At 40.4% G+C, this 13,713-nt stretch overlaps 1 protein-coding gene across 1 annotated transcript in view; it reads left to right on the top strand.

Annotated features, from left to right (window-relative positions):
* The first annotated feature begins 2,967 nt into the window (after positions 1-2,967).
* NSUN7 (NOP2/Sun RNA methyltransferase family member 7) overlaps positions 2,968-13,713 on the top strand; it is a 61,502-nt gene continuing 50,756 nt past the window's right edge. The window contains exons 1-3 of the mRNA XM_035005088.1: positions 2,968-3,907; positions 10,683-10,741; positions 11,121-11,251. Of these exons, the coding sequence (XP_034860979.1) occupies positions 3,595-3,907; positions 10,683-10,741; positions 11,121-11,251 (503 nt within the window). The 5' untranslated portion in view covers positions 2,968-3,594. The remainder of the gene's footprint in view (positions 3,908-10,682; positions 10,742-11,120; positions 11,252-13,713) is intronic.

Here is a 13,713-nt window from a genome sequence, read left to right as displayed (position 1 = left end):
TCACCCAGCATCAGAAGATGATGTTCGCCCACCTCAGAGTGAGTTTCCTGCCTTCTTGGGCATCTACCACCCTCTTCTCCTCTGGGATGGAATATTTCAGTACCTGATCATCAGTCTTCAGATGCAGCTTACCCATGAGGCCCTGTGGATCCTCAGACAAACAGGGCTCCTGATACCTGCCTTAGTGCCCCAGAATTCCTAGTTAGAAATAGCTTAGGTCCACAATAGCTTAGGTTCACTAGGTAACTTTATAAAATATAAAAGAATAAGGAAAAGAATTGTTGCAAAGAAAATAGACTATTAGACTATTATTTCTAAATGGCAATAATTATCAGTTGAGCCTTGATATTTAAAAACACAAGTTAAAATTCTTTATGTTTCATCTGCTTTTTACATTTCTATAATAAGCTTCAGTGGAACTGAGCCCAGTTTATATGCCCAGATTTTTGAAGCAATGAGAATATGTATTTTGAATACCTACTTTGCTAATATATACTGGCTACTCTGAGTCAAATGTAAGGAATGTTAATTTACAAATATTTCAAATACTCTACCCCCTGGGGAAAGAAAAATCATTCCTTTAAGTTCTTTTGGTAGAAAGCTCCAGGTAACTAACTTTTAATTTTCTACACTATCTCTGATTTAATGTTCTGATCATATTACAGAGAGTGACTTAAACAAAGACCACATTTTTTACTGCCCTGCTTTCACAACAGTTGAATCCACACACCTATCTCTATGGCGACTTTTGTACTGTGTTCCCTGAGATTTAAGTCCACAATGAGACCATTAACCAGAAGTGAGAGGTAAGGAGGATTATACACATGATTAGAGTAAATAGTAACCATGAATTCACTCACCCACAACTGTTTGCTTAAGCTTTCCTTTGGGGATAGAGGCTCTCATTAAATCTCATGTTCAATACAGTGAATTGTCTCTTACACTGATGTATCACGGAAAAATAAAAAAGCCCCTCAAATTATATTTTGAAAGACAATAGTATTTTAAGGTTTATAGCTAGCCATTGGCTCACATTTTCAGCAGATTGTTCTGTGTACCGTGTGATGCATAATAAAATGTATCATGACCCCTAAGGCATCTTCATATTTGTCATCTGTGCATGTGTGTGTGTGTGAAAGACAGTGATATTTTACTAATATCTGGGAATAAAATGATTTTACATATAATAAAAATAAAAAGAGAATAAAACTATTTAAGAGTGTGTGTTTTATGGGCTACATCATAGCAAGATGGCAGAAGGAGGGGGAATACAGTATGTTCACAAATATTTATAATAAAAATTGAAGGGTGCCAAAGTACATGTATATCTATTCATTAATTTCTTGAGGGTAAGGTGCCTGATCGTTCCCATACATTTCATCTTTTACTTCCAGGGCTGAGCATAGTGCCAGATACATGGTAAGAATTTAATATTTCTTTGTTAAATTTATGGATGGAATGCATGCGTGCATGTAGAAAATGTTATGGGAGATAGAAGAGGCAACACTTGACATTCTGGGAAAAATGAAAGTGAGTGGATTAGTGGATGAAGGGGTGGTAGACAGAGGTTTGTAGCAGAGACTGCTAATTGTTCCCCAGTATCCATTCTCCCCTTCTTCCACAGCAATAGTTCCCTTGATTTCTAGCTGGATACATATGCCAACCCTCTTTGCTGCTAGGTATGCCATGTGACTAAGTTCTGGCCAAGTGATGTGTGCACTTTTCAGGTTATGTCCTTGAAAGGAATGGGCACGCCCCTTTCCTCTTAATTTCCCCAACCCCTGGCTGGCAATGGACCTGGGGGTAAGCCACCCTGCACTAAGTTGACAGGGCAAAGCCCTTACATGCTGCATAAAATAGGAGTGTGGGTCCCTGACGACTTTGTGGAGGAGAGCCCTTGTGCCAACAGGACGGAAGGCAACGGTTATTTTGAGTCTCTGTCACAGTGGCTAAATTTATATCCTAAAACAAGCATCAGGAAGGATTTATAGAGTCAATGTTTGCACTGAGTTTCCAAGATTGAGTAGGAGTTCACCAGGTGGACTCAAAATTTAAAGTAGCCAGGGCGCCTGGGTGGCTCAGTTGCTTAAGCGACTGCCTTCGGCTCGGGTCATGATCCTGGAGTCCCGGGATCGAGTCCCGCATCGGGCTCCCTGCTCAGCAGGGAGTCTGCTTTTCCCTCTGACTCTCCCCCCTCTCACGCTATCATTCTCTCTCAATAAATAAATAAAAATATTTTAAAAAATTTAAAGTAGCCATATTAAAACCCTTTGGGGAGGTTTATATTTGTTCCCAGTTCCATGCTATAATTGGGGGATGGAGGGAGGCAAATCTGATCGTTTGTGGGTCCATTTCAACCAAGTCTTTCTTTGGCAATTCCTGGAAAGGAGGGACTGAGTCTTAAGCGGGCAAAGACCTTTACCCAACTTGCCCTGTAGGAATCTAATGTGATAGCCACTGTTCTAAAGAGTATGGAAATAAAGTAGGCTCGTCTCCACCGCCCCACCCCCCCTTTTTCAGTAGCTCTCTACGTCCATCCGTTGTAACATGTCCTGCGCCCCTGCTACACGCGACAAGGCGGGTGCTGTCAGCGACACAACATTCCTGCTTTCCAGGAGACCGCCCGGGACGGGTCGGAAAAGAGGCGGCCACGTGTGCTTCTGGGGAGGTCGACGACCCTCGGGACCGAGCGGTCCCACCGTGCGCGGGGGCTTCGGTTTCAAGGAGGGGCTGGCACGGGCGTCACGGAACTCGCAGGAAGAGCAGCTGGCGCGGCGGGAGGCGGCGCCGGCCAAATCCCGCGGGAACAGCCCTCGGGCGGCGTCCGGGCCGCTCCCGGTTGCCACGGAGACCCGGGTCCCGGCCGGCCGGCCGCGCGCGAGAGGCCGACCCTTGCGGGGCCTGAGCCGCGGTCCACCGGCGCCGCGCTCCACCCCGCTCCGCCGCCGCGTCCGCCTGGGGCCGCTGTGCGTGACCCGGAGGAGCCCGAAGGCGCGCCCTGCTTTCGGGAACCGCCGCGAAGCGAGCGCCGGGGGTCGCGACTCCCCCTGCCTCCCACCAGGCCGGTGGGAGAGGCTGCACTGGACCCAAACTGCCGCCGCCCCGCCGTCCCCGGGCTCCCGAGGGCACTGTTCAGACACCAGCCTCCGGTGCCCCAAGTGCGGCGGCGGCTGCCGCGTCTCCGTCCCCGAAGCCCCGGGAAACATCCGCCCCCCCGGGGTAAGGGGGCGCCCGCGGGGCCACAGACGCGGCTCGTGGGGGGGGGGCTGCCCCCAAAGGGGCCTCGGGAAAGGTCGCTCGGGAGCCAAGTCCCAACCGCCTCCCCACCCCCTTCCCTTTCTGAGTGTGTGGACGTTGGGTTGGGTCTTGGCCGGCGCCAAGGATGGGACGCTCGGATCCGCCAGGAGATGCCACCTCTTCGTCTTCAACGCCACAACGAAGTGGGCCACCGAGCGGGTCCCGCATAAATGGTGATTTACCGAGATAACCTTTTCTTTTCACAGAGACGATGCTTACGGTACAAGGAAAACTATTTCCTGGAACATCTGAGTTGTGATTCAGCCTTGAGTTACCGACCACGGTCAAAGGGCAAACATGCTTCATGCCACAAGTGAACTAGAGTTTTCGAACGAAAAACATACGGAGGTTATCTCCCAACTCGCTTCCCTGGCGCCATCAGGTGACGCATCGCCCAGCGAAAAAAATTCACCTGGTTTACCCGAAAAAACGGGCTATCCGGACTCCGTTTACGTTATGGCCGCAAACATTTTTCGGGGCATTCGAATCGAAAAGTCACCAGAGCAAGTCTTAATAAAGTATGGGAATGAACCCTTGCGGTCCTTGCCCGAGTCTGAGGATGAAGCCCTTCAGCGGTCGTCCTATGAGCTGGCTTTCAGTGCCCTGAAGTGTGAGTAGTACCAGCCTGAAAGATCAGCACTAAAAGAAAATAAGGAGAGAATTTGGGGAGTGCAATCCCACCCCCCACGCCCCCGCCGCCGCCCCTTCCTGGCACCAGGTTTTGTTTTTACGCATAAGCCTATCTTTGGTCAGTTGCAAATGTCAAGGAATCAGGAGAGTTCCAGTAAACTAAGTTCTTCAGGCCCGAACTGTTTTTTTCAGGGCAGATGTGCCTAGGCCTAGCTCCCTGCCTGGCGGTAGATAGATGTAATGCACAGTCATGAAATTGAAGGAAACAATTCCACTCACAGGAAGAATTAAGAATCCACTGAAGTATCCCAAGTACAGGTTCCCTCTCCTTGGGTTGTCTCTGCATTTTCTGTGTTGACATCTTGTATATCAGTGTATGAACTTTCACAAATATAAAAACCAGTAAGAGGGTAGGGGAGAGGAACAGAGATGGAATAAGAAAAAAAGGTGTAATATATTCAAAATGAATATCAAAATTAAATCAACGCCAATTAAGGTGATCGCATTCGTAACCAGTAGCCTTAATTTTAGGAGCTCATAAATTTATTCCTCCAAACTTCTGTAGAATGCCCCTTTCTAATTTGCCTCCAGGGTTTAAGATGCAATGTTTTAGACTCCCTCAGTGGTGGTTAACTTTATCAGCTTCTGAGTATGGAGCTAACTCTAGGACAGAACCAGATACTGTGAGAGCAAGCAGTCAAAGGGTCTGGAGGTGTTTGTTTTTGTACTAGCTATGAACTTTATTGGTTTGTAAACTGACTGAATATAGTTCCAAAAAAGAAGTTCCAGAAATACTTAAGAGTATTAGCCGCATGGCTGAAATGATAGCATGTGCCCTTCCTAAAGAGACAACTTGAAAGGGCACAGTAATTTTCATGTATTTCCTTAGTAATAGTACTTCCTGGGCCTTCTACATCCTTGCACATAGGCAGTTAACAATTGCTCAGTTGAACTAAAATGATCCATTAATTACTTAGACGTGAATATATATATTTTGGTAGTTTGCAGACATGACGCAGCTCAACTCTGAAGCCAGGAATTTGTCAACATAGAGAAAAATTTGATGTTAAGAGGCAACTTCTCGGGGCCCCTGGGTGGCTCAGTTGTTAAGCGTCTGCCTTCGGCTCAGGTCATGATCCCAGAGTCCTGGGATCAAGCCCCGCATTGGGCTCCCTGCTCTGCGGGAAGCCTGCTTCTCCCTCTCCCACTCCCCCTGCTTGTGTTCCCTCTCTCACTGTGTCTCTCTCTGTCAAATAAATAAAATTAAAAAAAGAAAAAAAAGAGGCAACTTCTCTTTAGTTTTCATCTGCTTGAGGTTTTTTTTTTTTACTTTTTAAATCTGTCTTAACCATTTTTTCTTTTCCAGTGTAATGTTTCAGATTGTTTCATCCATTCCTTCCACCTGCTTTAATGTTTAAAATTAGTTTTAAAGACCAAGTAGTTTTAAAGACAAGCTGTTGCACTTTAAATAATGAGCCAAATGAACATTTTTACATTTTCTCCTTGCAACAATGAAAGGCAGACTGGGCATCTATGTTAATTAGTTGGTATTTAATGTTAATGCCAAAATTCTATTATAGACTGTTTTCCTAATGGAATAGTGAATCCTTCCTTTAGAAATCAATACTAAAAACCTGAAATTATTCTATATAAGATTAACACATTAATTAGATGCTCATGCTATAGTGATATGTGTACTAGATTATCTTTTTCTTTCTCTTGGTCTTTATTTCCGTTTTATGAAAGGGCCTTGTGACTATTTGATATTTTTTAATGACCCAGAAAATCCTATTCTGATAAAGTATTGTCATAGGACTTTACAAACCTGCTTTTGCTTGAAACATTCATTTTTAAAATTCTAATTCTAATATGAGTTCAAATACTAAAATGTCTTTCATTGTTTACTTGGTACAAATATTATATTCTTATAATAATAATAATATCTTGCTTAACTTATCTGAATAATTTCTGAATGTTCAAATAGAATAAAACCAGAATTTCTAAATGCATTAAGTTTCTAAGATAATTAAGAGCCTGATATTTTGCTTTAAAATGTGGAATGCCCTGTGCATTTCACTTTTATCATCTGTATTATCAGTGTTCTACCAATACTTTCACATGATATTTTATAAACTCATATTTGGCTTATACAGTATAGGTTCAGGGAATCACAGTTAAGAAAATAAAATTCTGGATTTTTTTCTCTGGTTTTATAGGAGCAATAATGCTGAAAAGGTTAATGTACAAACTAAAGAGAGCTTGGGTAGTGGTCCCTTTTATTGGTGAATTTGTGAATAGGTAATTAGATCATATTACCTTTTTTTTTCTGTGGAAGTACAAGAAGAAAAAAAATGACAGAGAAAAGTCCTTAATTATATAAATGTTAAGTATATTCCTTTGGTTGTGTTGTTTTTCAGTTTTATTGTTTGCTCTTTGTTGATGTCTTTTGTGTATAAGCTCTTTCAAAGCACAGAGTATATTTATCTGATTAACCTTTTAAAGGTTTAAAGGGTTCAGTATGTTTTTTTAAGGTGAAGACAACTACTACTCCTGTTTTACTAAATAGCCCCAAAGTCAATTTTTCTGTTAAAGAAGGTAATGAAGAGTAAGTAGCCTATTCCTTTTAAGTTTATTTCTATCAAAGAAGTAGAGTACTAGCAGCCAATTTGTTGTTGTTGTTTTTTTTCAAAGAATCTCTGGATGTTTCAAGGAATTCTAAATATTAAAAAAGAAGAAAATCTGGAAAATGATTTCTTAAGAAATAAAAAAAAGAAATAAACTAATGAACCACAATAAAGAAGAAAGAACACTTGAAGAAAAAGATTTCCCTGAAATTGTTGCTCTTTTTTTTTTTTTTTTAAGATTTTTATTTATTTATTTGAGAGAGAGACACACAGCAAGAGAGGAAACACAGGCATGGGGAGTGGGAGAGGGAGAAGCAGGCTTCCCGCAGAGCAGGGAGCCCGATGTGGGACTCGATCCCAGGACCCTGGGACCATGACCTGAAGGCAGACGCTTAACGACTGAACCACCCAGGCGTCCCTGAAATTGTTGCTCTTATTCCTGGCTTAATTCTTTCTCCAGCCTCTCTAGGTTTATATAGTAGTTGGTGAGCTTTTCAGTCTCAGGAACTGACTGTGGCATTAACCTGCTCATTTCAGAATCTTTTAAACCGGTCAGTGAAAAACCTAGGAAATGCTTAATGTATGGTTTGATTATGGCTTGGGAATTAGTAATTATAGATGGGATGCCCAAGACCACCCTCAGGGTCAGTGATTCACTGGAAAGACTCACAGAACTCAGCAAAGCTATGATACTCATGGTTATAGTTTATTACAGTGAAAGGTTATTTAAAATCAACACCAGAAAAAGGTGCATAGGACAGAGTCCAGGAGGGACCTGGTACAAGTTTCCTATTGTCTTTTTCCAGTGGAGTCCAGGGGCACTGCTTAATTCTCTTAGCGACAATGTATGACAACACAAATGAAGTATTGTAGTATGTAGAAGATAGCGTGGAAGTATAGCAAAGCTCACCCAAGACCTGCTGTCCAGGGTATTTATTGGGATCAGTCATGTAGATAGGAGTGCTCTGGTGGCTGACCTTATTCAATCTCTAGGCCACACTGATACTGTGTTGCCCAATACCCACGTAAACAAGGACACTTTTATCAAGCAAGATATTCTGAAGGCTTATAGAGCTTATCTCCTAGGAGCTGGAAGGGCCTACTCTTTCCTACTCTTTCCTCGGAATGTTCAGGGTTTGGCCACCCAGGCCTGCTGAGTTAATTTTTTTTTAAGGTTTTTATTTTATTTACTTATTTATTTATTTGAGAGAGAGCAAGCAAGCATGCGTGTGCCGGTGCATGAATGGGGGGAGGGGCAGAGGGAGACTAGCAGACTCCCCGACCAGCATGGAGCTGGACCCAGGGCTAGGGCTGGGTCATGAGATCAGGACCTGAGGCGAAATCAAGAGTCTTGAAGTCTTAACAGTCTGAGCCCCCCAGGTGCCCCGCCTGCTGAGTTAATTCTTGATTGCATAGTGATTCATTAGGAAAATGATCTAGATCAATAACCTCATAAGCTCTGGTTTCATGTAAGAGGTTAAAGCAATTTTCTTGAATGACAATAATAATACCGTGTATTTGCATAGCTCTTTGTAATTCAAAAAACAGTTCATACATTTGATATACCAGTCCTTTGAGATGCAAGATTCTCATTTTGCAGATGAAAAATTGAAGGAAGCTCAAGAAGAGATTAAATGATGTATCTAAGGAACTAGCAGGAAGAAGGTTGAAAAGAGGAAGTATTTCATCTGGTTGAAAAGGGTGACAGAATAGCAACCCCATCCCTAAATCCTAGTTTTTTATGGTTCCATGTTACTTTAATTGTATAATGATTTTGTATTTGGTGATGCTAGCTTCCTTTCCCTGTTGTTTACATCTTTCAAATATTTCAGAATGTTACTGGATAGTCTTACTAGTTTTGCCAAAAAATACTTAAATTTTGTTTCCCTCCGTCCACACACACACAAACTGCATCTATCTGATTTGACATTCTTGAAGTGAAGATTCTAGAGATCCCTCACATGAAGGAAACTCTATGAAAACATAATAAAAATAAAGAGGGAGAACCTAGAGGAGAGTCAAAAGAAGGAACATCTTCCACCTTTCTTCCAGAATGGGAGGGATGACAAGATGGGCTATGTGAATTTTAGGGGTCCAATAAATAGTACTCCTCCTTTACACTTGATTTTGGAACCACTGAGAGAGGAAAAAAAAAGGTGTTTGCGGACATGGCTTTAGATCTCCAGGCAAGTGGCTTGCAAATACTTTACTACTGAATTAGAGACTTATCATCCAATCCATGACTCAGCTGAAGTGTAGACCTCTCTACTGCACGTCCTGCAGACACAAGCAGAGGGAAGGCCCCTCCATGTTGAAAACCTGTAGTGGGGATTAAGGGTTCTCTTCAACAGACTAAAGAGAACAGGCGTTAATTAGTGGGGAAAAGGAAATAAGAATTCAAGATATTGTGCCAAACTAGGTAGGATAGGCAAGGTTTACAATCTTCAAGTAAATCCTGACAACTCAAATTAGTCATTGGCAATGTGTTTCATTTTAGCCACTCCGGTTTGTTATTAAGAGGAAGATGAAGAAAGGCAGCATAATGTTGTGGTAAAGAACATGCAGTTTGGTGCCAGACTGTCTGGGTTTGAATCCCTGCTTTGTGTGACTACGAACATCTTACTTAACCGTTCTTTCCCTCATTTCCTAATCTATTAAATAGGGTTAATAATGATACCTAATTCACAGGGTTGTTATGAGGGTTCAAGGAATATATGGAAAGCACTTAGAACAAGGTGTAGCACATAGAAAGCACCAACTAAAGTATACAGTTACTATTAATGTTGATATTACTATGGGAGAATGTTACATACAGTGTAGATACGCAGAGGTAATGCATTCCGCACAGTATCAAAGGCGGCCCAAAGATGCTATCAGTTTAGACCAGAGCCCCCGAAGGAAAAATGCAATGTTGGCAAAAGCATCGTTTTTTCATTCTGCCTCTCCTATTTCTTAGGAGTTAAGCGTCTCCATTGCTCAAAATTCTGTGACCTGTGCAGATCTGCTTCCTTTAAACTCCTTCATTCTTTTTCGTATGATGACTATATTTTCTGTGATAAAAATTGGGACCCATGCTGAAAACCTATGAAGTAGATAGGAATTGGTTTGCAAGTACTGAGGTTGTAAAACTAAAGCTTATTTTCCTTATAAGTGAAATGGGGATATTGCCTTGTATAATGCAGCCATAATTGGTGGCTCAAATACGGATCATGATTTCCAAAGGGATTTCCTATGGAAACTGAAGTCTGTGCTCCCATTAGTCACTTCTTTTTAGTTTTCCCATCTCCCAAATAAAAACAAATGCAGTGTGTGCTGTGCATTTAGTAGGCTGAATGAATTGAAGCTAACTAGCTTAGCTTTCTGCCCGACTGATTAAAACATTTGTTACATGGTGTGTATATAGTTTAAGTAGTTGTAACTGCACCCTGGGGAGTTTTTTCAATGTGTCCACTTGTTTCCACCTAGTACCTTTGCAATTCTCTCTCTGCCTGGAATGCTCTCTCCTCTCAGATCTTGCCATGTCTAACTCCTTGTCATTTGGGTCTTAGATTAAATGTTATTAATGTCTTCACTACTGAGTCCTACCAAATATTTCAGTAAGAAATAATACTGATCTACCACAAACTCTTTGAAAGAACATAGGAAGAGGGAACACTTCCCACTTACTTTACAAAGCCAGCGTAACCCTGATCCCAACATTGGCAAGGCTATTACAAGAAAAGAAAATGACAGACCAATATTCTTCATGAGCATAAACATAGGACAAAACTCCTAAATAAAATATTAGCAAATTGAATCCAGCAATACATAAAAATGATAAGACATTTAAATTAGATCCTCTTTAGTGTTTTTCAAAGGACATAAAGGTTAGAATTCCTTTATTATTACTTTAGCTATTCAGATAATGCTCCTTTGACTAGGATTTCATGTGGAACCTGGGTTCTAAGGGTCCAGGATTCATAAAGATGACAAGTATTCATCATATAATTTGAGTCTTTGTCAAGAATTGAGGTATATTTTAGATAGGAAAGTAAAAGTATTTGGTGGTATTGTCTAAAGTGTATTTTGATTCCAAAGTTTTCATTTTCAGCTTTGGTATTTTCAGTAACAGACATTTTCCTTGTCTTGCAGTTCAAGATATTTTGGAAACTATGTTAATAGACAGCTATATCTTCCCAAGTACCACAATAGTAAGTAGACAACTTTTATATAATTAGCTATCTCATGATTGTTATTTAGAAAGTACTAAAAAAGCTTTTAGATTTAAATCAAAACTAGTTTGCTTAATGCTGAGACCTCTTCAAAACACATCCTGAACTCTTCCCTACTTCTAATACTGCCTAGTCCTTTCTTTGTGATGAACATAGCAAAAATTGTCTCTTTTACAACATTTATATTTTTACTGGATTTTCTTTTTTCAATTTGGAAGTCCTTCTCTATCTCCCAATACAACCAGACTATGTAAAAATAGTCATATTTCTGCTCTCTTATGAAAAAATAATGGAATGGAGAATACTGCTATTAGATATTGTTTGTGTACTTTCCTTTATGTGTGTTTCCCCTTGGTAGCCAGATCATTTGAGCAGTCTTATTATTGTGATGCTGTATGATTTCCAAGATAGAAAATTTCAAGCTCGTCTCTTTTCTGATAATGAAGAGCCCATAGCAGAAGTTCAAGAAGTAGAGAACCTTCTTAACAGGTAATTGTTAAAGTGCAAAGGATATTTTATATGAAATAATTATTGGTAAAATTGTATACCATATGATGTGTAGATAAGTGTCAAAAATTTATAGAGGAAAAACATAAAAGTTCATGTTTCTTGAGTTCCTTTACTAACAGTCTTGAACAGGTTAAATATTCTGTTTAAAATCAAGTTGTTTTTGAAAGCTTGAATTGTAAGATCCAGCTTATAAATATGTGAAAAATCATGAAAAATTCCTAATAAAGTTTTAGCACATACGTAAATACAACTTCATTTGAAACAGCTATTATTTATTTACTTAGCTCTGTTTATAGCTCTTTAAAAAAAATCTAACATGTATCAAATGAGAAAATTCCAACAGGAGATAAGAACCCACTACTTTGCCAAATTAAAAACAAACAAACTTCTATGTAGTTAAGAACAAACTAACAGGTTTTAAACTTGTTTTCTTTTTAGCTTAAATCTTGGCAGAAACTTACTATGGGGATAATAATAGTACTTACCTAAAAAGGTGGTTGGGAAAATTAATTAAACTAATGCACGTGAAATGCTTAGCTTAGAACCACACACATAATAAATGGTCAATAAATGTTAAGTGCTACTGTTAGGGCTTTTGTTATCATGTTGTTGAACCTTAATGGAAAGCAGAATATAGCAATAACAACAGTCTTGTAGGAAGATTTTTCCCTATTGAATAATCTGAAACAGTTATCAGTATGGTATCTGATTTTATATTGTTATGGGAAATTCAAGCAGTTTCACTTAAATTATGAGGCCAGAGGACTAAGGTAATGGAGTAATAATAATAACTTACAGTTATGGAGCACTTAATATGTGTCAATCACTGTTGTAAGGAGCTCTTTAGTAACAACCCTCTGAGGAGGATACTGTTAGCAACCTGTATTTTAACACATCGAAAAACTGAGGTGCACACAGGTTACAGGAACCTCCCTAAGGCTACAGATTCAAGAAGGGAGGGGCCAGAATTCAAATTCAGGAAGGCTGACTCCATCCAGAGTCCTTCTACTTAGGTTAGTGGGGTTGGGCTGAAGTACTCTGCAAGATTAAAGTTAAGACATAGTCATATCTCCTGTCAGATGTAGCCATAAGAAATTGTAAGTTGGAGACGAGCAAAAGCAATCAGAGGTATCTACTCTCTGTGTTAGATAAGTAAGGATGTCACCCCATTTACTGTGTGGGTTTCTGGGCCACCACCTCACTGCCCATCACACTACTGGGCAAACTGCCTTCCAGGACAGGCATCCAAATACATCAGAGAAAAATTGGTGGGGCAATATGCTATGGGGCAGGCTTAGAGTTTCAGCTTTGCTGAGCTTCCCTCAGTTTCTGTTTGACTTAGTCAGGACTCAAGAGACATTGATGCAAGTCCCAGCTTAGTCTCAGTGAGCCTAATGAGAACTAAGGTTAGCCTGAGTCAGCCAGGAAAGCCACTGGGCTCTAACCAAATAAGAAAGACCAGACTATGCTTTCATCATCAGTAGATTTTTAGTTGAATGCTAGCAAGACAGTGAATAGGACAAGCAAGGACCATGGCTCAGGAGGCCAAAGGAGCCAGAAGATATTACTGTCTAAGGATTCCTGATTCCCCAGATTTTTCCCTTCCCCCAAATACCATGCTACCTCCTGCCTTAACACATATTGGTTAAATTCTTGTCAGTGCCAAGAGTTTTTCCCCTTACAGAAACCAATAAAGGTTTATATAATGCAAATCTTATTCCCAAATTAATCAGTTAACCAATCAGTTAACCAATATGTACTATACTCAATTCATAATATGCTATAGGAGAAATGTATTTTATTTAATTTATTTTTAAAGACTTTATTTATTTGTGAGAGAGAGCATAAGCAGGGGGAGAAGCAGGCTGAGGGAGAAGCAGGCTCCCCACTGAGCAAGTAGCCCAATGTGGGACTCGATCCCAGGACTCTGAGATCAAGATCCCAGCCGAAGGTAGACACTCAACCAAATGAGCCACCCAGGAGTCCCAGGAGAAATGAATTTTAATCAAGATGTGTTTTAATGTATTTAATCAAAATGTGTTTTAATCAAGAGTCTTAGCTTTCAAGTAATAGAGGCCATCTTCAGTTAGCTTGATCAAAAATGGAAAGTGTTCTTAAAAAGATACTGGGATGTCTCATGCAACTCAAAGACTCAGAAAGGGAATGAAGACAGGAATTGGAAAGATGTTAGGACTTTATCTCTGCTTTTTAATCTTTTTATCTCAGCTTCTCTCTTAGTATCTGCTCCATTCTCTTTTTCTCTGCATATCTGCCTTCTCTGCTTCTCTAGTCTATATGGAAAAAGCCCTACTCTTGCATCCCAGTTCCTGAGCTTACATGTTACAGTTGTGTTTTAGTTTCTTCATTTAGACTAACTTATTTTATCATCTCCATACCCCAATTCTAAATTCTAGGTTACCCAGAAGTTTGATTGGCTCCAT

Source organism: Mirounga leonina, unplaced genomic scaffold (genome assembly GCF_011800145.1).
Source record: "Mirounga leonina isolate KUSES-001 unplaced genomic scaffold, KU_Mleo_1.0 Mir_129, whole genome shotgun sequence".
NCBI classification, from domain to species: domain Eukaryota; kingdom Metazoa; phylum Chordata; class Mammalia; order Carnivora; family Phocidae; genus Mirounga; species Mirounga leonina.
The sequence above is the reverse complement of the archived record's forward strand: the minus strand, read 5'-3'. Positions and strand labels throughout refer to the sequence as shown.